Genomic DNA, 23,089 nt, shown 5'->3' on the forward strand with positions numbered 1-23,089 from the left:
AGAAGAAGAAGAAGAAGAAGAAGAAGAAGAAGAAGAAGAAGAAGAAGAAGAAGAAGAAGAAGAAGAAGAAGAAGAAGAAGAAGAAGAAGAAGAAGAAGAAGAAGAAGAAGAAGAAGAAGAAGAAGAAGAAGAAGAAGAAGAAGAAGAAGAAGAAGAAGAAGAAGAAGAAGAAGAAGAAGAAGAAGAAGAAGAAAAAACATATATGTCACGTAAATGCACAATGGGAGTAGCCCAGAGAAACTGAGGTACAAGCATAGTGGGAAATTAGGATTCCTGCTATCCAATTAATAGTCCATCTTGAAGCACCCCATCAGGCAAGGAGGCATTGATGCATCCCCAAAGAGCTAGAAGGATAGCCTTTCTTTTGATACTTGAGAACAAAGAATCTACCATTTAAATTATTCATTTCATATATGCAATCATTATTTGCATTTGTTTCATCTGAACCCTTTTTTTTAAGTTTTCAGGAAAAAAAACAGCTGCTAGCAATGCCAAAAGAAACATTTATTTCTTCCTTTGAGTTTAACAATCAGGTTTATAGACGATTGCACACATAGCTTGAATGGCAAATTATTTTTAAAATATTTAATAAGAGAGCACAACTCTAACCATGGTTATTTTCAAGTTTTGTTTTCCCCTTCAACCTAGAAGAAAAACAACTGACCCGCATAAGTCTATATACTGATATGTTAACAGTTTGATTTTGAAAGGCTACATGGTGGGGGGTTTTTTCCAGTTTTTTTAAAACAGTAGATTCAATCCAAGATAATACATTACAGTACATAAAAAATGTTGTTGGAGTCACAAGATTGTATCTCTGTGTCTTCAGAAGACCTTTAGTCTTAGGGAAATCATCAGCTGATGAGTTGATTAACTTCCAGTTCTGCTACGTTGCTATGTTTGCTCTGACGCTATGGGGCAGACAGTTTTCCATTCCACCCTGCTCTCCCCTTCTTCCTAAAGTGCAACAGGGCTTTGCCATTCCTTCCCACCCAACCATCCCAATTTACACAGGCAATGGGTTTTTTTCAGACTCCATGTGAAATGTCTCCATGTTAAAGACATTAAAAGAGAAATGTGCAGGTTGGTGCACTGATTTTTCTTAATCTCCCACTTTGGCCAACAGGATAACCTGTCATTCTCTTGCTTCCTTATCTTCTCCAGCCCCAGAGAACACCAATAAAGAGACCTGTGCGGTAGTTCAAATCCTCTTCAGAGGAATGATCCTGATGGAAGGGTGCCCTGAGATAACTGCTGGTTTACCTAAATGTGGGCTACATTGGGCTAATCCCTAGCCTTGCCTCCCCTTGTCTAGAATCTACATCTTTAACTGACCATGATGTGGTGAGTTGTACTATCATGTCTCCCTTTATAAATAATAGCTATGGGTTTCCTTCTGGAGTGGAGAGGCCTAGAGGGTGGGTTAGCTGGTGGGTAGTGGCAGCTTGAAGCGTGTCTTCAGTCCCAGAGTTTTGTCAATAACTTCCACAGGCTGCAGACTGTGCCACTGTGCCATAGGCCTGCGAGGATTAGCCAGCATATCGGACCAATGGCGCAACTGATTCCCTGTAGCTCGGCAGCTAAGAAACAGCTTTCCGATCTGGTCATCTTTGGTCATTTTGTCATGATCCCACACAGAGATCACCAGGTCTACATTCTAGAATGAAAATTACAAAGCAGAGAGATGAAAAGAGGAAAAGGAAGGGGAAACAAGGGAGAAAGATGGGGTTTTGCAATGCAAACAGAGAAATTCCGTATCTCCTTACAAAGTGCCCTCTACAAGGGGGACATTTGGGGGAGTCCATGCCTTTCTACCATTACAGCTTTACTAGTTTTCTATTTCTCCTTTCTACTCAATTCATTATTATTTCCGAAATGACAGCCCAAATCCTTCTTAAGAAGAGCTGCATAATAAAGATTCGTAGGTGGAGGACTTTAAACTTTGCAGCAGTGCCTCGCAACGCACCCTGACAAAATAGCACTTACAATGCTGCTGCAAGATGTCAAATGAGCAGCCTCCTCTAACCCTGATTGACACCATTATGATAGGTTTTAAATATGGTGCTGATATTTTTTCTTTCTTTCTTAGTTAGTATGTTAATTTAGTTTAAGCCTCTTGAAACAAAAGAGAAGCACAATATCAGGACTGCAGTCACAATAAGAACCAAAGTAGACTTCAGTACAAGTATCTCTCTTTTAACAATCTGAATTGGGATCAGAATTTCCATTGCTAAGTCACATGGTCATTAAGCAACGTATCACATGACCGCAACCGAGATAGGACCTCACTTCCATTGTGGTTGCTAAGAGAATCAACCATATAGCTAAGCGAGACATCACATGATCGTGACTTGCAATTTTACTGCCGGTTTCTCCATTGACGCTGCTTGATGGAAGCCAGCTGTGCAAATGGTGATCACATGACTGTGGGACACAAGAACCAGGTATAAAGTTGCTTTTTCAATACCACTGTAACTTCAAATAATTGCAAACAGGGCCGTCATTAATCAAGGAGTGTAAGGAGGTACATTCTTACAGCAGGCCTAAATAAGTTGAGCTCAAAACATCTGCGAAAGCAAGGGTGCTTCTAGAGACTATTTCGCTCTCCCATAACATGGATCTGCTATGAAATGGCTTCCACTGGGCCTACCTGGATCAAGTTGAAAGGCACTTCAAAAACAAAAGCTTCATTGAAGTAGGGGCTTAATGTTTTTTTCTTCACAGTTGTCTTCTTTTTCTTCCATTTCTTTTTGTTCAGAATAAGTTGCACTTTGACATATGGGTCTGGCGGGGAAAGTAAAGCAAAGAATAGTGGAGGCAATTTAATTCAAAAAGAATTTTCCCCAGACATTAAAGTGTTTCTGAACACCATATTGCAGCCTTTTGGATCTCCATACAAAAATCCTAACTCAAACATTAGCTGCTCTATTATAAAGCTTGGTGGCTCTGCCAGGAGCCTTGTGGGTTGACTAGGTATTTCTCTTGGAGGGAAAAAAAACTGATCTTCCTGAAAAGGTCATTATGAGACTGTAATGCTGTTGTGAGTTTTTGGGACAAAGTGTAATTCATCCCCACCAGCTTTCAAAACCAGAACAAATCATATTCCTCAAATGTTACATGGCTCCCTTTTCTTAAACAAAAATAGCAATAGCAATAGCACCTAGACTTATATACCACTTCACAGTGCTTTATAGCCCTCTCTAAGCGGTTTACAGAGTCAGCATATTGCCCTCAACAATCTGGGCCCTCATTTTAGTGACATCAGAAGGATGGACGGCTGAGTCAATCTCGAGCCCATCAGGATTGAACTCCTGGCTGTGGGCAGAATTTGCCTGCAATACTGCATTCTAACCACTGCACCACCACGGCTCTTACAAACATAATAGTAATCTCCTTTTGTCCTGATGATCAGAAGGAATCCAATAGCCCAGGGGTATTCAAACTTGGCCCTTTTATGACTTGTGGACTTCAACTCCCAGAATTCCTCAGCCAGCGTGCCTGGCTAAGGAATTCTGGGAGTTGAAGTCCACAAGTCATAAAAGGGCCAAATTTGAAGACCCCTGCAATAGCCTTCTTTTCTGACTAACAAATTTTATGAAACGACATCAGCTTTTCTAACCTGCTGCTCATTTCATCAGGTACATAGATCCACTTATGCCTCTGATGAAATGAACTGCAGCTCACAAAAGCTCTTATCTTTTAATAAAATGTGCTAGTCAGAAAATTCCTTCTGATTTTGGGTAACCATAACTAATACAATTAGTAACTAAATATAACTAATACAATTCTCCTATCTCTCTTCCAGAGCACTGTGATGTGAATAACAGCAGCTATGACAAACTCACCCACTTTCATGATGCAAGAGAGGATTGTAGTCCTTACAACAGAGATCTATGCCATGTTGTATCTTCCCTGCTGCCAAGATCAGCAATAATTCAAATCAAGAGAGCTAATATGGGCCTTCACCTGTTGCTTTAGACCAGGGGTCTTCAAACTTGGCCCTTTTATGACTTGTGGACTTCAACTCCCAGAATTCCTCATCCAGCGTGCCTGGCTGAGGAATTCTGGGAGTTGAAGTCCACAAGTCATAAAAGGGCCAAGTTTGAAGACCCCTGCTTTAGACCAAAGAGGTTCAAAATATAATGGGACTCCAGGATCCATTTCAGCAACATGCATTAACAGGCTCTACATCAGCATGACATTCCTCTGCTCTCCACAATGAGCCTTGGGAATCTGTCCTTCATACCTGATAATCCATCTGCGTCCATAACCTTGAGCTTTTTGGCTTCCAAGATAACTACCGTTAATTTGCTGGTACTGGGAACGTATCGCAGTGAGAAGCAGATTTCTCCAAGGTGCTCTTGCTGTGAGAAACAAAAAACAGAGGAGAAGCCAGACTGATATATTGAAAAAAGATTAAGGGATGAAGCCAAGAGTCCCTGTTACATAGCGCTAAAATAGGAACACTCTGAGGAATACTTTGAAACAATTGTTGTTGCTCCAGAATTCATTTTTCTAAGCCCAGAAGAATGGGAACTGTGGCATTGACACCACAGAGGTGAATGTATTCTTAATATGCACCAACTTAATATGCATCAAACTATTTTCTGCTGTAACTACCCTAATTCTTCAGAAAAAAACTGTTTTTTGTTTAAACTTAGGCAAATTCAACTTAAGCCAAGTGACTTAATAATGGGTGATACCTATGATCAGATTTCCAAACTTTAATAAAGATGATGGCATCAATTATTTGCACCCATGAGCCACTGGAAACCTAGGACAAATGGGCAGAAATATGAAGTGGAGAGTCTTCACTTCCTATGCTGCCCCTGTGTGTATTTCTCAGCTGTCTTATTGATACTGAAACAAAGTCTCTATGCTTAAGAGACAAAGGGACTGTTCTCCTCCTTCTCTTGGGTTTCCCTCTCTATAGGTAGAAGAAGTGAGGCTTTTCTGTAGTTCTTAACAAATCTAGGTTTTAAATCAAATGTAGTGAATGTCTGCTTGCATTCATCCTCTGCCTCCACAACAATGATATTCTTTTTGGTTAGGAGCAGTGTTTTAAATGGGATGTCTTTCTGCTTAAATCACTTGATATTGTTCCAGTACTCTGCTTAAGTTCATGGGCAAATCCTTTCAAACAGCCTTCTACTTTAGAGCAGGGAAGAGGGGTTTTAAGGCTATCAATGAACCATTTCTCCAATTCACATCCCTCGGTCCCATCCTTGTATGGATGTTCTTAGCATCACTGGCAACTGGCATCTTCCAAACTGGCAACTTTGGAAAACGAGATGGGAAAGTAGTTTTACTTCCCTGAAGCACCATACACACAGGGAAAGAGTGATCTGATCAAAGAACTCCTACATTACACCTGTATTAATTGAAAATCTTGCTCCTTGGAGGGGAACCTAAGTATAATTTGAGAAATATAGTTTCAATTCCAATGGTATGTCCAATTATGTGTTTAAAAATAGGATTTCCTATTTTTTTTTTAATCCCACAAAGTGAGTGTTAGGTTCACATGCTGCACTGATCTAGGAGTTGGCTTTAATCATCAATTGTTGAATACGATATAAAGGTTGGTTTCTTATATGCTATTAAAACATAAACCATGTTTACAAACTATAATGGCTATTTTTACATTGCATGAGAAATAATCAAACTACATTGTAACTTGATATATAAAACCATGATTATGAATCCAACCAATTGCATGTTGATTCATTGAATAGGAGTGTGTGTGTGTGTGTGTGTGTATACAGATACACATAAACATACCCAATGCTTTTTTGTAAAAAAAAAAAAAAAAAAAAGGTGCCGGAACTCACACATGTCATACAACCCGCCTTGCCTACCCTACAAGGTTCCATCCAAAAAAGGTGCCGGAACTCCGTTCTGGGCGTTCTATGAGAAAAAAAGCCCTGAACATACCCCATACAAAGTTCTCAATTTGTACTATTACAAGCTTCAAATAATCATCACCATGAGCAGCTGCCTGTGTTGCACATCAGTAAAATCCATGCTCTGGGCAATTGATCCCAAAATGAATATGCTTTTCTTGAACAAAACATAGTAACATTACTGCTCAATGGCCTCAACACACAAACTTCATTAACCATTCATATTCAGTCTGAGATATTATCAGTTCCGTGGTAATATAATTGCTAATAGTGCCCTCTAGGGGATATTCCATTTCTACATCAGCAATAAAACTATTAGAATTGTCTCACAGATGTCAAGGTGCTATCAAGCTAGCATACTCACAAGCCAAGCGTACTTATTTTTATTTATTCATTTCTGAGATTTGCATATTTCCATAATCCCACTGATGATCAACAACAGCATCCCAATTCCTTTAATGCGCTTAGGGAATGAAATGTGCTTCTTTCTATCTTAGAAAATTGATGTTTTGATTAAAATGGATTTCAAGAGACAAAAAAACAATCTGTCTGCAAAGATATAATAACATCTGCTATCAGCACAGGCTGAATTCAAATGAGATTTCTTCAAACAGCCTATGTTGATGATCAAGAGAGAGATGATACTCGGTTTGATATATGCTACAACAAAGAATCCATTATTTGCTGAAGCTTTTCAAAATGTCTAGTTTTCCACTATTTTGGATGTGACTGTTAAGTATCCCTTATTATAAAGTGAGTGGACATTAATGTAGTTTGGGCCTTGTCTCCATGGTGTTGCCCTTATCTTCTCCCTAATGGAGGAGATAGGCATCAGCTATCATTAATTACACTGCTATAATAGTAGAATTTTCCCTTTAATCCAACACCATTCAAGAACAGCTTTGACATGTGTAAAATGTTTCATTCTGAACGGTAAGTCAAGAAGCTAGAAGTACATAGAAATGGGAGTGTTGGAAGCCTAGACATCTCATAATCACCCCTATGATCATGAATGACCTCTACCTCAGTCGTTTCTCCCTCAGCTTTTGTAATTAGCCTTCATTTCCTGATTTCCTTTTATATCTATCCAGGCGTTGAATAATGTAGAGAAGGAGCGAACAGGCATCCACCATTTCACTGAGAAAAGAGGGAAGGTGAGTTTATGCTCATTGGCTTATGATTCCCTGCATTGGTTGGTCTCAGTCCTTCTTCCTTCCAAAATCAAGTAGACAGTTTCAGTTCTCCCACCCTATAGAATCTAAACTTTCAAATCCTTCAAACCCCGAGTCTCTATTTCACATTATTTAAATATAATAATAGGGTAACTTTAAGACATTGCTATCCAATCTGTTGATTTCTCGGAAGGTATCTTTAAAACTGCAAGACATATTGAAGATAAAATGTGAAAGTTCCATTGGACAGCTTTTCTGTCCAATGGTATAAATGTTTTGTAGATTTGTTGACCCATTATTGTCACAGGTCTATAATGAATTACTTAAATCCAGTAAATGGTCTTTGTCTTTTTATGAGGCTTCTACACCACTGATTTTAAAAGCAGGTAAAGATTTTGAATTTTGTACAATTTATGGATCCATACGGTAGATGCAAGAATATTTATTGCTTTTTGGCCAGATGATTTCAGAGAGTTTCACCATGCATAATTCATCCAACTCAGTCTGGATTTTTCAAAACCAAATAGCATCAGATAATTTACACTCATAAATAGATATTTTGGATATAGCTCAAGATAAATTGGATTCTGATATGTTAATGTTTTGGGATGTTGAAAAAGCTTTAGACTTGGGTAAGCTTAATTTTTTTAAGCAAGATATGTGTAGGTATGGATTCCCATCTTCTTTTATTAAATGGATTGAAATTTATTATTTGAAACCAATAGCAAGTGTAATAACATTTTTAATTTTTAGACCAGTTGCGTTATCAGTTGAGTTATAGCATGGCAACTGTTATGGTTGCCCAATTGCTCTGTTGGTTTATGACCTAATTCTTGAGCCATTAACAATTATTCTCAGGCAATCTTGCAATATTACTGGTATTATACTGGCAGATACCATGCTATTCAGATTCAGAATGTAATTATTTTACATGTTGCTGATATTTGGACAATATTGTATGAATATTCTAATTTATTGCCTCACTTGATTAATGGTAAATATTCAAGCTATAAGATTAATTGGGACAATCTAATTTACTTTCTCTGGAATCTGATTTATAGACAGGTCGATATAAGTTGTTGGGCTTCGTAATGTGTACAGAATATATTAAATATTTTGATTTATACAATTTTAAAAACATCTCAAAATTAGTATATTGAATGTTAGAAGTAAGATTCTAATAACCAATGGATGAATTTAAAATCCATTTAATGTTATTAAAATGACTATTACTACCTAAGTGATGCACTTTTTAAAGATATATACTGTTGTTAATTCCAAATAGTTATTTTTATTAAGATCAAGAGACTGTTGAGGAAATTTATATGGGAAAATACTCTACCAGGAATTTTACTGGCTAAGCTGAAATTATCTTTGATAAAGGAGTTTTACTTTACCAGCATCTCAAAAATATCACTAGACATTTATGTTATCATTTATATTTATGCAGAATGAGAATTTAACTGAATACCAACTTTTATACATTTTATTGGAAAGTTGTTATGTATTTCTCTTAAGATCTTAGCAATGATTTCAATCAATCCCACGTAGCAAAAACAGTCTTTCACTTCCTGGTTTGCAAGCAAATAGCTATATTTGGGGCCATCTACTAATCTCATGAATATTTATTTTATGGAAGAAGTCTACTGTAAATATAAGAGATAAGACTTTCTATTGGAAAGTATAGGCAAACTCTGGAATCATTATTTTAATTAATTACTGTAATGATTATTTTAAGGAATGTCAACAACTTCAGGTAGAATTTTCATTGCCTAATTCATGACTCTGGCAATATAAACCAATTTAAATGTTTTGATTGCTCAAAATGAAACAGATATCTAAGCAAACCCAAAGAGCCCCAAGATGCTATCATTTTTGATGGAGCCTGTTCTGAAATCAAATTAATTTTGCACCTAAAGCAGAAATTTAAAAATATATTTGAAGTTGAAAATAACTGACATTATGACTTATGGGATGAACAATTGACACTATCAATAATGGAACATCAATAGATGCAAATCTTTAAAAATGTTTAAAATGTTGCTTTGGTCCTGAGGTTAAAATTAATTCTGAAGTCATTGGATCCTTAAAGAATGTATCAGAAAGGATGGGTTAATGCTTTCTGTATTAATGATGTAAAGATACAATAATTATATGATTTGATTGCATCTCTTTTTGTTTCTTTGTGGAATGATATTGGAACACGTGTTTGGTCTGCTGCACTATTATAACTTATCAATTAATCAGATTATCTCTTGGGTGCATGTATTTTAGTTTTTAACATTTGTTTTATTCATGTTTAATGTGTTTTTATTGCAAACAAAGATAAATATGAATAAGAAATGCCAAAATGGGACATCAGAAAGCAGACAAACTTTCTACTTGAGAGTCCCCAAAAGTCAGGTCCACCCCATTTTTGCTGCAGACTCCAGATTCATGTATTTTTCCGTCTGGGCTGGTGACCTACTGAAAAAGAATAGCAGAAAAGTGGGAGAAAAAAACTCTTCATGGTGTAGCGTTACCCTCTCAGAGGCCGCCAAAGCCCAGGCCCTCCCAGCCCTGATCCCCTCCGTCACGCTCTGCAGCTGCACTCTCAAAGTGTTAGTGAAGTGTCTTTTCTAGCAGAAGCTCACACGAAGTGAGGAGGTGGCAAACTCTCATCGTCAAAAGAGGGGGCTTTCAGGAACAAAGATGACCAGCCCTAGCCCCGATAGTCAATGCATGATGGTGTTTAACAGCCCCAGGCAGTCATAGCAGCAATAGCCAATGATTTCACAGTGACCGTTTGGAAACAAGTGGGGTGGGGAAAACCCCGGCTCCAGGCAGCAATAGGAACACGAACAAAGGTAGTCACTGTTCTGTAGTAACAGCTTGCCCCACAAGGGCAACTCCCCACAATGTCTATAACCTGCACAAGTAACAATAATCAAAGTTTGAATGACCGCTAGTCTCCAAAGCAGTAACAACCAGCCTCCCCTTCTCTTCTGACGTCGCTCGCAGTCTCAGGTCTCGTCGGTATCAAAACACCTCCCCACTTTCCTTTATTGTTAAAATCTTAATTTAGCAACCCCAGCAACTTTCTCTCTCCTCACGCTCTCACTTGCCTCTGCTTGGGATATCCCCCCTGCAAAAGAAAGCAGTAAAATTCCATCTTATCATTCTCTCTCACTCTTTCTTTCCCTCTCCTTCACAGAAAGGGATCAGCTAAAATCTCAAATCCCTCTTTGACTTCACCTGGTCTCTCTCCGACAACCCTCACTCCCTTTCTTTCCTCCTTTTTCTTTCCTTCTGCCCGATCCACGCCTGCCATGCCCAAAACCAGCAGCAGCTGTCTGAGCTTCCCTCTCCCCAGGCAGGCTCCTGCAAAGCCTTTCAGCCAGCCCCACTACAATGGCTATATCAACGGGCATGTTCAAAAATAAACCACCTTTTGTCAGTGATTCAGAACAGAACTCTCAGGTCTGGCCATAGGGTCAGCCAATTTTATGCCAGCATTGTTTTGAGCTGACTCAGAATGGGTGGGATAATCCTTTTATCCAGCAGTAAGAATGCTCTTTCATCACAGGTTAAAATTTAACTACATTTCTATGCTTAATCAAGATGGTTGAAGAATGAAAGGGAGCAGTTGCTTAAAAGTATAAATGTGTGGTGTCCAACGTGTGCTTTCAGATATTCTGGATCCATTGACTGGTGAATTTCCTTGATGCTTCATTCTACTCTTCATTGCATCCAAATCCTTCATCATTATATCATTCTCTTACACTCTCCCGCAGAATATTTCAACCACTGAAATAGCCTTGAGGGGCAGCTTGGAAGGTTGATTGCCTCACTGAAAATGCTGCATAGGATAACTTATTGATACAGATTTTACTAGAGGACACAGAGTTTCTTTTATTCAAGGCACTTCCACTCTGTCACTGTATACACATCCCAATTGCTCAGTCTGAAGATAGTACACAATAAGAAGAGGTAGTGCACTTGATCAGCCCACAAGCCAAGGAACAATATTTCTTTCTGTGACCTTTCAGAACAAGGAGCAAAAAATCACTATGTCCCACTATATCCTAGAGAAACAATCTTGTCCTCACCCTCATTCCAAACAAAATAGAAATAAAATGGATTGCTTGTACACCCTCCTCTGTTTGTATCGTCTTACTTGAAGTTGCATACAGTATGTCAGTTAGACATCTGGGGGGGGGGAACTCTTAGGGGCAATAGAAATGACATCAAGTCACCTATATCTTTTTTTTTAAAAATGAAGCCTAGGAGATAGGAAACAGGACGAGGCATACGTTTTTGCAAATGGGGAAACAGGCTGTTTACAGAACCACAGCATTTCACACCTATTAGCCTGGCCTAATGGTTTCAGTTACCCCATAGCTGACTTGAAAGAAATCAGCTCAGCTTCTGAACACTGCCAATATCATAGGATCACTGAGGTCCAGAGCTGGTTTGAAACCTTTGGAAGTGACCTTAATGAGCTTTTTCAGTAAGCTCCATACGTTCAGTTTACCCTACAACTGGTGCGGTAAGATGCAGTGTTTAACTATGCCAAACTGAAGCAAGGAGATTGGATGAATCCTAATTGTACATGCAGCTCCATCACCCAGATCTATTGTATGCCTATCTGTCTAATCAAAGGATATTAGTCCAAGCTATGCTATTAGAATTGATTCCCCGGCATCATTCCTGAGAAAAGAGAAAATACACATAGTTTTCACTTACTGACCTCAAATTGGGACTAGCAATTCTGTCACTAAGCAATGCAATCATTAAGTGAGATGTATGTGATCATGCCAGTCGGTTCTGCTGCAGTCATGAAGCAAATCACCATGGTTTGTTAAACATGACATCATGTAACTGAGACCTGTGACTTCCTGCTGGCTTCCCCATAGATTTTGCTTCCCAGCTGTTCAGCTTGCAAGTGGCACTCACATGACTGTGGAGCAGTGTAACTGTCATAAATATGTTTCAGTTGCAAAGTGTCCAGATTACAATTGTGCAACCACAGGGACACTGCAATGGCAGCAAGTTTGAGGACCAGTCATAAATCTATTTTTTTAGCACTATTGCAACTTCAAATAAGTGAGGTTTAATTGTATGGTACACTTGCCAGTTGCAGCATTTTATAATTCGTTTTATAACTGACCAAAAATAAGAAGTACATATTGCAAGCTGATCTTTACTTTGAAAAAAAAAATTGCTTATGTCTCTCCTCATAGTCTTGACAGCATAAGTGGCCAGATATTAAGTGATGAGTTGGCTTTGCTCCAATGGTACAAAGTGAGTAAATTTCTTGCCACAACATCATTTATGTAGCCCTACTATTTATTTAGTCATTGGAATTATAGCCTACTTTACTACCAAAGAGCAACATTTGGTAAATAATACAAATAAAATCTAGAATATAGATGAATAAATTAATATTACATATAAATAACATAATTAAATACTGACCCTATTTAATCACCTAATTATGTAATGACACCAACTTATTCTCATCTCTTCTCTCTTTGAAGAATTTGATTACTTCAAAAACCAGATTTGGAGTCAGAGTCTTTTGCAAAGAAAAGTAATTGTTTGAACATGCATAGAATATCTTACCACTAAGAACTAATTTTATCAAAATGTTCCAAATTATTTTAGGAAGTTTAATAATATTAAATCTACAGTATCTTCCTAATATGATGCCCTCCAGAACCTGGAATGCAATTCCCAGTATCTTAATATGATATAACTAATAAGAGTAACTACTTTTTCGAAGTGGCTTAGCTCACACAGCATAGCAATATCAATAGCACTTAGACTTATATACCGCTTCATAATGCGGTTTACAGAGTCAGCATATGCCCCCCCCAACAATCTGGGTCCTCATTTTACCGACTTCGGAAGGATGGAAGGCTGAGTCAACCTTGAGCCTATTAGGATTGAACTCCTGGCAGTGGAATTCAGAGTTAGCCTGCAATACTTCATTCTAACCACTATGCCACCATGGTTCCAAACCATAATGTGCTTTGTTTGGCTTTGCCTTAATGCAGGGGTGTCAAATTCACAACGTCACGTGATGTGTTGCGACGTATCGTGACTTTTTTTCCATTGCCAGCAATGGGGTGGGTGCAGTTTCGGCATGATGCATCTGGCCCACAGGCCGGCAGTTTGACACTCCTGCCTTAATGTATAAGGCAAATCCAGCCATTACAGTTTGTTAGCCATGTCTGAACCTAGAAAATCATGAGTTGTTCAACAAACTATGATGAGGTAAAATGTGGGCCTAGGCTATGTAGTTTCATATAAAACTTTCAGCATCCTGCTGCTAACTTCCTAAATGAACAGAAGGTGATACAAGCTCAAGGCTGTACAAAATTAAACACAGCATCTTTCTACCAATTTCAACACATACTATTTATGTGCAGTTCTTTATGGCATCAAAATATGAAAACAATGAATATGGTAGGTGCAAAGGTTTGAACACTTTGTAATATCTTCTTTGACAGAAATAAGAGTTTCCAAATATTTTATATAGCAAAGTATAAGTCTTTCTATTCTTGATTTTTGGAAATGTTTTCTGTTTTTCCTTGCAGGAGTCTTCAGACATATTCTTAGGCCTCTTTGCATATTTGAAATGTATCTACAGTTATTCAATAATATTTAAATTTCAGGATTGTGAAAGCTATTCTAAAACCTTTACCTATGTTTTCTGTGAATGATTCGTGGCTGATTTGTAAATGAGCTTCATATTTCATCTTTCTGAAATAGCCAATTTCTTTTCCATTTCACTCTCTTCATTGAAATGTGGGACATCATCTTGCAGGATACATTGATATTTACCTGAACCAACTCTTCCTTTTACCTGCCCAGAATTTCCTGGGTCAATGACTGCCATTCAGCCCCAAAACATAATAGGACCAGAACCATGCTTAATGGCTGGCAGAGTGCTTTTTTCTTTAAACCTTCCACATCTTGTTCTTCAAATGTATCTTATGTAGTTATGATGTGTTTGTTTTTTGTTTCATCAGTCCAAATCATTTTATTCCAAAATGTTTCAATATTCTCAGTTTTGCTTTTGTGCATATTATACAATAATATCTTTCTTTCCTTCCTTGGCAAAGAGTACAGTGAAGAGCAACAAAGTTGATTAGGGGACTGGAGGCTAAAGCATATAAGGAACGGTTGCTGGAATTGGGTATGTCTAGTTTAATGAAGAGAAGGACGAGGGGGGACATGATAGCAGTGTTCCCATATCTCAGGGGCTGCCACAAAGAAGAGGGAGTCAGGCTATTCTCCAAAGCGCCTGAAGGCAGGACAAGAAGCAACAGGGTGGAAATTAATCAAGGAGAGAAGCAACCTAGAACTAAGGAGAAACCTCCTGACAGTTAGAACAATTAACCAGTGGAAAAACCTGCCTCCAGAAGCTGTGAATGCTCCACACTGGAAGTTTTTAAGAAGAGACTGGACAGCCATTTGTCTGAAATGGTATAGGGTTTCCTGCCTGAGCAGGGGGTTGGACTAGATGACCTCCAAGGTCCCTTCCAAGTTTTTATTATTATTATTATTATTATTATTATTATTATTATTATTATTATTATTATTATTATTATTAACATATGCCCCACATGCAGAAGAATTTACAAACCCTTCAGCATGGGAAACAACTCCTATATAATTAAACTCCTATAACAGTAAAGTGATACAATCTGCATAATTAAGCTTGAAAGAGCACTTTTGACTGGTCAAGAGAATAAGCACTAAGATCTAACTCTTCGATTAAACAAAACCAGTCAGCATTTTCCTTCCCCAGCTCCAGAGTTTCATAATGAACTTTTGTGAGATTTTATTCCATTTTCTGCATCAAAGCTGAGCAGGTATTGGGGTCAGAGTTATTTGGGGTTGGTTTTTTTTCAGTCTGGGGATCCAGAAGAGGTCTGGCACTGAGAGGGTGAGATGACTAATAAGGAAGGCATCTAAATTATTTGCTTCTTATTTTTACATTTCTGAAAATTGAGTAGTTGAAATGAAATAATTATTCATCTTATCACTCTCAGTTTATTGCTGTTGTATCTGAAGTAACAACTAATACCGCTCAAGGCAAAACATTTGTTTCATGTCCATATGATATACCTTTGGAAAGCTTTTGACACATAAAAATGAAGCTGGGAGTTGCTTCCCTTGCCCAGAATGAATAAGATGCCAGATCACTTCAAATTAAAAAAAACTGTCACCCTCACGTCTGAGATACGTACCTCTATCTTGCCAGCTGGAGACAGATCAAGCCATTGTTCCATTACATGCTGTAAGTCCACATCCACAAGAGGCAGACTCACCTCACCAATTATGTCATGTTTAGAAAAACGATTGAAATCATACACTTGCATGACCAGTACAGCTTCAGTCACCTGTGCCTGGGAGACCTAGAGATGGGGTAAAAAGAGAATGGCAATTTCACTTCTACCAATGGATGAAATTCCATGTCTTTCTGAAATTATGAAGCAGTGAATCTGTGTGATATGGGAAAATCACCCTGCAAAGTAAGAATGGTGTCAAAAAGTTGTGTCCAAGATTGTTATTTTGCCCAAGATTGGTTCTCCAACATTGGTTTTCCAACAGGGTGGAACCGGTAGGGATTTTGGACTGAGGGAACGGTGTTACAGGTGCCACAACAAACAAGGTATGCTTCTTAAGTCTTGGTAGATGATAATATTTAATCAAAAGGATCCAAGGCACATCCACTCTGCCTCATGGACTATCATAGACAGGCAGTTCCTCTAAGAATCAAGCCCTACTCCATTAAGGGTTTTGTAGATAACTACACAACCTGTGACTTGTTGGATTATTCTTTCAGATATATTCACGACTGCAGAGAGATTGGCAGAGACTGTGCAGGTGCAGGAGACTTACCCGAGGAACTTGTGACCTTCTCTGCAAGGTTCCCCATTGACTTTCACCCTGGAAGTTTCCCAGGAAAGAAGTTGCAAGTTCCAAACTGCCACTAAACTCCCACCATCAGCCACAGTCATGTCATTCCATTGACTTTCTCCCAGACAGCTTCCCAGGCTTCCTGACTGACTTGTGGGGAGGTACCAGGAAGTGTAACATGACAGCACTGAACACCAGTGGCACTGAAAACAGTAAGAACTTTCCAAAATTTCATTCCCACAGGAGTAATGGCTCCCGGCATTTTGTAAGTTAGCCCATTTGAGGTACCTTGGTTGGAAAGGTTTTGCCTTACGATGCACCATTTTGCACAATTAAAGGTTACAAACACAAGAATTTTAGTAGTATATAGGTAACACCAGTGCTTTTTATCTAAAAAAAAAAAAAAAAGGTGCCGGAACTCACACACGTCATACAACCCGCCTTGCCTATCCTACAAGGTTCCATCCAAAAAAGGTGCCGGAACTCCGTTCTGAGCATTCTATGACAAAAAAAAGCCCTGGGTAACATGTACCTTCATCTAAATCCAGAAATTTACTTTTGTTTTATCCTAAATACATGAACTAGAAGTCTACAAGTGATTTTAATAGAAGACAGGGTTTGTAAACTCAACATCACAAATCATACTAAAGTAAATTAAACTAACCGAGAGCATGAAATAACAATGAAAATTTTGTTAGTGAATATTTCTGCAAACTTCTAAGCTAAATTTTAAGAATACCAAACTGTATTGAATCAGGTCAATGAACTTACAGAGGGCCTTGCATCCTACCTGAAAAATGAAGCTCTCATTGAAAACAGGACTGAGTGTCTTACGATGAACCTTTGTTTCATACTTCTTCCTTATGTCAGATGTCAGGAAGACAATCACGTAGGGATCAGAAGTACCTCCACTGTCCATGGCCTTTAGATCTGCTGCCTGCTTTACTCCAACCTTCAACTTAGAGAATCAATTCAAAAATATGAAACTCTTGAAATGGACAGAGTGTATTAAATTTGCAAATCTGTAGAAATGGGCTAGAAGTGGAGTAGGCAAGCAAACCAAAATAGAGAAGTAAAGTTCGTAAAAGTTGTGACATTAGATCCTCTGGATAAAATTTGACTCTAGGGAACAGTTGGGTTTGTTTTTGCTATATTGGTCTCCCTACTGCACAACAACATCCTTCAATAAACTTCTAGATTCTGTCACTTGGTTTGAGAAACTTTAATTTGCCTAGATGGTATTAAGTCACGGAATTTACCTAAGTCAGGGGCAGGTAACTCAAAACACTCAAAGAGCCACTTGGACCCATTTCCCACCGAAAACAAAACACTGGGAGCCACAAAACCCTTTTGATATCTAAAATGAAGATAACACTGCATATATCCTTTTTTTACCTTTATATATATATATAAAGGATATATGCAGTGTTATCTTCATTTTAGATGTCAAAAATGTCTTTCTCTGTCTCTCTCTCCCTCCCTCTCTCTTTCTGCCCTTAGTCTGCCAATCCTCTTTCCCCACTCTCTTTCTTTCTCTCTCTCTCTTTCCTCTCTCTCTTTCCCTCCCCCCTCTCGCTCTCGCTCCCTCCCTCTCTCTCTGTTTCTCTCCCCCCCCTCTCCTTCTCTCCAATCTTCTGCTCACCTGGCAAGCTGGCTTCAAGCTGTTCTCCAACAAGCTCAGGGGTAGGCAAACCTACCCCTGTTTCCTGCTTCCTGCAGAGACACAACTAAGGCATGAGCCCCGCCCAGTAAGCTTGTCGGCTTGTCCAACAGGGTGAGGCCACTCTCTTTTTTACACACACACAGAGAAAGAAAGAGAGAGAGAGAGAGAGAGAGAGAGAGAGAGAGAGAGAGAGAGAGAGAGAGAGAGAGAGAGAGAGAGAGAGAGAGAGAGAGAGAGATGCAAAGCGAAGCACAAGTGCTTCTCTCTGTCTCTCTCTGCAAATGGCAGAGAAGGCTGGGAGCTGCAGGGGAAGGCTGAAAGAGCCGCATGTGGCTCTGGAGCCGCAGGTTGCCGACCTGTGACCTAAGTCGTTGAGGGTTCAAAACATGCTTGGCTGCATGTTAGATCTATATTTTTTTTTGTACCAAACAGTTGTGACAGGATCTGTTAGTAGAAGACTTTACCATCAGTCCTTTGCCAAAATCTGATCATTCTCTAATTGCTTGCTGGTGTTGCCCAAACATCATGGGGAATAAAGACCTATTGAGCAATCACAGTCAGTCAAAATACAGGACCCGTATCGGTTTCAGTGAATGCTTTAACTTTTCCCTTAAGTTCTGTTGGAGTAATAATGAATAGGAAGAACCCAGAAGCTATGCAGTTTATGAGCATTTGCCAATAGGACAGTAGCTTTTCTAAAACTGGATGAAAGAATCAATGTAGAATAAAGGAAGACATACAAAGTTGCCCACATGAAAACAAAACACGTGAAATGCAGGAAGGAAAAGTATTGCTATTTAATATTGCTTTGCAATAAAAGAGGAGTGCAAATTTGTCACCCTGGGATTTGTGAAGCATACCTCCTGGCCACGAAAGTCATATTCTAGGGAATATTGCAGCCGTCCACGTTTCTCATCTTCCAGTCCACATTCAATGTCTTCCAAATCAGGCTGGACCTACATCAAAATATTGGCACCTTTCATTCAAACTTTCAATGCAATTCATATAATAAATGGTCTATGAAGTGTGACTGACTTTGGATTAACTGTATATTCTGTATGCCATCTTACATTCAGGAACTCAGTGTGTCCCACCTTCTATTTTTCTCTATAACAACAACCCTCTGGTGTTTATTGTATTATATTCAGTTCTCGGAGACCCAAAACAAATTCAAAATCTATCAAGTCTTATCAGTGGCAATGAAAAATTGTGCTTTGAAAATGTGTTACAGGTAGTTTTTGTTTAACAACAGTAATTGGGACTGAAATTTCCATCACTAAGTGAATCAATTGTAAAGTGTGATATCATATGATGATACCACTTAGTGACAGCAGTTCCTGGTTATTATTGTTAAGTGAATCCTCATGGGTTGTTAAGTGAGGACCTCATGTGCCCACAACTTCTGATTTTCTGCCTGTTCCCCATTGATTTTGCTTGTGGGAAGACAGAAGAGGAGATTGCAAATTACAATCACATGACTGTGGGACACTGTGCTGGTCAGAAATCTGGGTGGTTTGCCCAATTTTCCCACTGTGTCAGCCAGACCCCCGAGGACCAGTCATAAGTATCCTCATTCAGTGTCATCACAAGTTTGAATGGTCACTGAACAAATGGTTGTTAATTATGGAGCACCTGTACTAAGAAATAGGTATTTGGAGCCAAGGAGTAAAAATCAGACTTCTGTATGATTTAATTAATAATCCATCACAGGTACTAATATAGTCCCAGATTGAGCTTCTCTGTCATATCAACTGTTCCCAATCACTTAGCTACCAGGGACATCTGCACAGATGATCAAACAGTCAAGATGGCAGACACAAGCGCACCACTAAAGCTCTGTGCCCTTCTTAATATGAATCATAACTTTGATTAAGCATTCATGGCCACCAATTTAATTTTTTTGACTCCCTGGTTGCCAGTTCTGGCTCAACCCCTAACTGAGATCAGTTGAATTGTATCCAGTGGTGGGATTGAGCCAGTTCACATCAGTTTGGCAGAACCAATAGCTAATTTTTTGTTGCCCAGAACGGACTTCTGGAAGCGGCATCCACACAGAGAACCAGTTGTTCACATATTTGAATCCCACCACTGATTGTATCCATCTTGTTTTCCTATCCACCTGCCATGTATTTGTACTTCAAGGCTAGAAGCCAAGCTGTCTTGTAACCGAAAACTCATTGAAAGTTCTCCAAGGGTTAAAGTCCTCTTGAAACTTGAACTTAAAAAGCAAAATGCTATTCCATCCTAAAAGTGAACAGTACCTACCAAGCTGGCTGTTGTGGAGGCACCATTAATGCTTGCTAAGTGGAGTTTCTCCTTCTTCTTGCGTTTCTTCTTGCAGCAGCAGCACTTGATGATACAGATAAGGAAAAGTAGCAGGACTAGGCCTGCTGCTACAGCAATTGCTATGAGAGCCCATCTGGGTACTGTTTCAGCAGCAGGAAACAAGAAAGAAGAAAGAAATCATGTAATTGAAATCAGGAAATCCTTTCTGGACAGTGACAAAGTCTTGGAGGCTCTAGTATCACTTCCAAACGGAGGCAAATCATAATAATTATCTGCAAAACAGGGGACGAGGCTGCTCTGCCAGAGAATTAAGCATTTACAACAATTAATACCTAACCTAATATCCGCCAAAGATTTATTTATTTATTTGTTAAATTTATTTGCTGCCCATCTTGCCATGTAAGGCAGCTTACAATAATTAAAAAAAAGAAAATGAAAGGAGTATAAACAGAAGTAGGACAATAGAACAATAAAATAAACAATGAAAAAAGAACACAACGAGAATACATCAATATGATAACTCAAAAGGTGGATGGGTGGAGAACAGAGAGCAAGTAGTAGGAGATCGAGCATGCCATTAATCTTACAGCCACCTCCGGTGTGGAACTCCCCCATTTGATTCCCAGGCCAACCTGCAGAGCCCAGTCTTCAGGCTTCTGTAGAAGGAATGGAGGGTTGAGGCGGATCTTAATTTAGGAGGTGTAAGATGTTCCAAAAAGCAGGCAACTGCAGCAGAGAAGGCTCTTCTTCTGGATCCCGATAGTTGGAGTTCTTTGACTGACAGGATTCGAAGTAGGCCCTCTCTGCTAGTACAAGTACGACAGGCTTGTCCTAGCGCAGGGATAGGCAACCTTGGCTCTTTTATGACTCGTGGACTTCAACTTCCAGAATTCCTGAGCTGGCTCAGGAATTCTGGGAGTTGAAGTCCACGAGACGTAAAAGAGCCAAGGTTGCCAACCCCTGTCCTAGCAGAATGAGGCAGCTGATCAGGTAGCCTGGACCTACGCCATTAAGGGTTTTAAAGGTCATAAGCAACACCTTGAACTGCATTTGGGAGCAGACCGAGTTAGATTGCTATTTCCATTACCCTCAGCCAAGATGCCTATTGACTGTCATGGTTACCATATCAGAAATTAGAGTCTAGCACATCTGGAAGGACACCAATAGTAGGAATTACCATAAATTATATTTTAACTCTTATAATCACTATGCCAAGAGGGTACTGTATAGTAAATTATTTAGTCAGTTCCCTTTGTTTTCTTTTTTTTTAAAAAAAGACTTTTGTTCTACATCTAATGCCATCCTCCTAATAGCTAAATAATTTGTTCCTTCATCTTATCTTGCCAAAGTCAATTAGCGCAAGATTAAAAAGTAAATGCATAAACACATTTGTGGTGATAGTGTATTCATGCATGACATCTATTTGGTAGGGGTGACTTTTTTCCTTTCCCGCAGTCTTCCAATTTCTCTGCAAAATGGCAGATCTTATTGTCATCCTCAAGGCATGCTTGCATTTCTTTTTAATACCACTGAAGGATGAAAGCAAAAATGGGTCAGAAAAGAATGAATGAGGAGGATCACAGAACCAAAGAATGTGCTGAAGGTAGGCTTGGATACCTTGACCCATGATGCTAATGCTCTTCTTTCTGTATACATTAATAAAACATTTTTGTCCTTTAGAACTGAAAAAAGGGAGGAGGTGTTTTCTCTCATTCACTGTGTTTAAAAAAAAAGAGCCTGGCAATCTCTCCCAGCAATCCTATTGTTTCAGAATGGAGAGTCTGAGTTCAGTCCAGGAATACTTTTAAAGACTGACTGTATAATCTCAGCAAGGTTGCCAGGCATTATGTGTATGTTGCCATGAGAATCAAATGAACGACTAATTTCTCCTTAAATAACAGAACAGAATAATGTTCTAGAATAAACAACTATGTAGAATGTTAGGGACATGCAAGGAAGACACCTCTTCTGTTGCTAAAATGATCCGATCAAGGTGGGTTTACAAATGAGGAGGTTTTTTTAAATCACATTTATGATTCTGCCTACTTTCATACCATCAGATCAGGCTGTAGTTTGATTAACCATGACATTGAAGAACCACATCTGACACTTTAAGTCAGAGGTCCCCAACCCCCAGTTCCATGGACTGGCACCTGTCCATGGCATGCCAGCAACCTGTCCGCACACACAAGCAAAGCCCCTTCCATGGGATGCAGGCAGCACACAAAACCATGCCCCCTCCAGTCCGTGGAAAAACCTTTCTCCATGGAACTGGTCCCTGGTGCCCAAAAGGTTGGGGGGTGCTGCTTTAAGCCATAAATAAGCCTCATTCTATAATGGCTTAATGTAATGTAAAGCCATAGACAATCATTCATTCATTCATTCATTCATTCATTCATTTATGAAAATTCATATGCCTGCCCAACTCACTCTCAGTGACTCTGGGCAGCTTATAAAGACAAAAATCCAATATAAAAAATCAATAAAAATCAATTACCTCCCACCTACCTGGCAACAACAATCACTCAATCCAATAAGCCACTTGATGGGCTCCATCTCACATTGGGTTCCCCAGACAGGCCCATTGGCAAAACCAAGTCTTCAGGGCCATATGAAAGAGTATCAAAATGGGGTCAATTTGTCTCCACTTTTTCCTCTCTATACAAATCTCAAGGGCTTACTGTTGTGTTCTTTGTATTCCCCCCCCTTAATCCCCTATGCATATCCTGAACACCCATTAAGGGTGATTGCCCTTCACCATTGATCGCCCATTAAGGGTGATTGCCCTTCTCCATCTGCATACAGTTTCATGCCCGTTGCTGGTTGGCTAACTAGCAACATGGTCTTACCAGCCAATGGAATTGTGTGATTACAAGCCAGGGGAATCCCATAAAAGAGGGCTCCCCTAGCCCAGAGAGCTGACTGTCACTCGACTCGTGTCTTACTGCCTGCGCGATCTAACACTGGCGACGAAGGATGGGATCCCAGTAAGACTGCACGACAAGGGCAACCTCGTGGCAAGCAATCTACTTCGAAGCAAGAGCTCCTCCACGCAGCCTTCCGAAGCAAGAAACTATCCGCGACTCCAAGATGACTTCCACCCAGAAATTCTCGTCTTCCCTACCGGCATTCAACCCAGAAACGAACGACTGGGA

The 23,089-nt window shown here is 39.3% G+C and overlaps 1 protein-coding gene across 2 annotated transcripts in view; it reads right to left on the minus strand.

The window, feature by feature from the left end:
* Nucleotides 1–483: 483 nt before the first annotated feature.
* Nucleotides 484–23,089, minus strand: part of LOC107297975 (synaptotagmin-2) — a 33,891-nt gene continuing 11,285 nt past the window's right edge. For both annotated transcript variants that reach the window (XM_015827342.1, XM_015827350.1), the window contains exons 3-9: nucleotides 19,914–20,074; nucleotides 18,509–18,604; nucleotides 16,776–16,943; nucleotides 15,313–15,480; nucleotides 4,247–4,364; nucleotides 2,651–2,784; nucleotides 484–1,657 (exon numbers count right to left, since the gene is read on the minus strand). In XM_015827342.1, coding sequence (XP_015682828.1) covers nucleotides 1,424–1,657; nucleotides 2,651–2,784; nucleotides 4,247–4,364; nucleotides 15,313–15,480; nucleotides 16,776–16,943; nucleotides 18,509–18,604; nucleotides 19,914–20,074 — 1,079 coding nt within the window. In that variant the 3' untranslated portion in view covers nucleotides 484–1,423. The remainder of the gene's footprint in view (nucleotides 1,658–2,650; nucleotides 2,785–4,246; nucleotides 4,365–15,312; nucleotides 15,481–16,775; nucleotides 16,944–18,508; nucleotides 18,605–19,913; nucleotides 20,075–23,089) is intronic.

Source organism: Protobothrops mucrosquamatus, unplaced genomic scaffold (genome assembly GCF_001527695.2).
Source record: "Protobothrops mucrosquamatus isolate PMUCROS unplaced genomic scaffold, P.Mucros_1.0 scaffold_214, whole genome shotgun sequence".
Lineage (NCBI taxonomy): Eukaryota > Metazoa > Chordata > Lepidosauria > Squamata > Viperidae > Protobothrops > Protobothrops mucrosquamatus.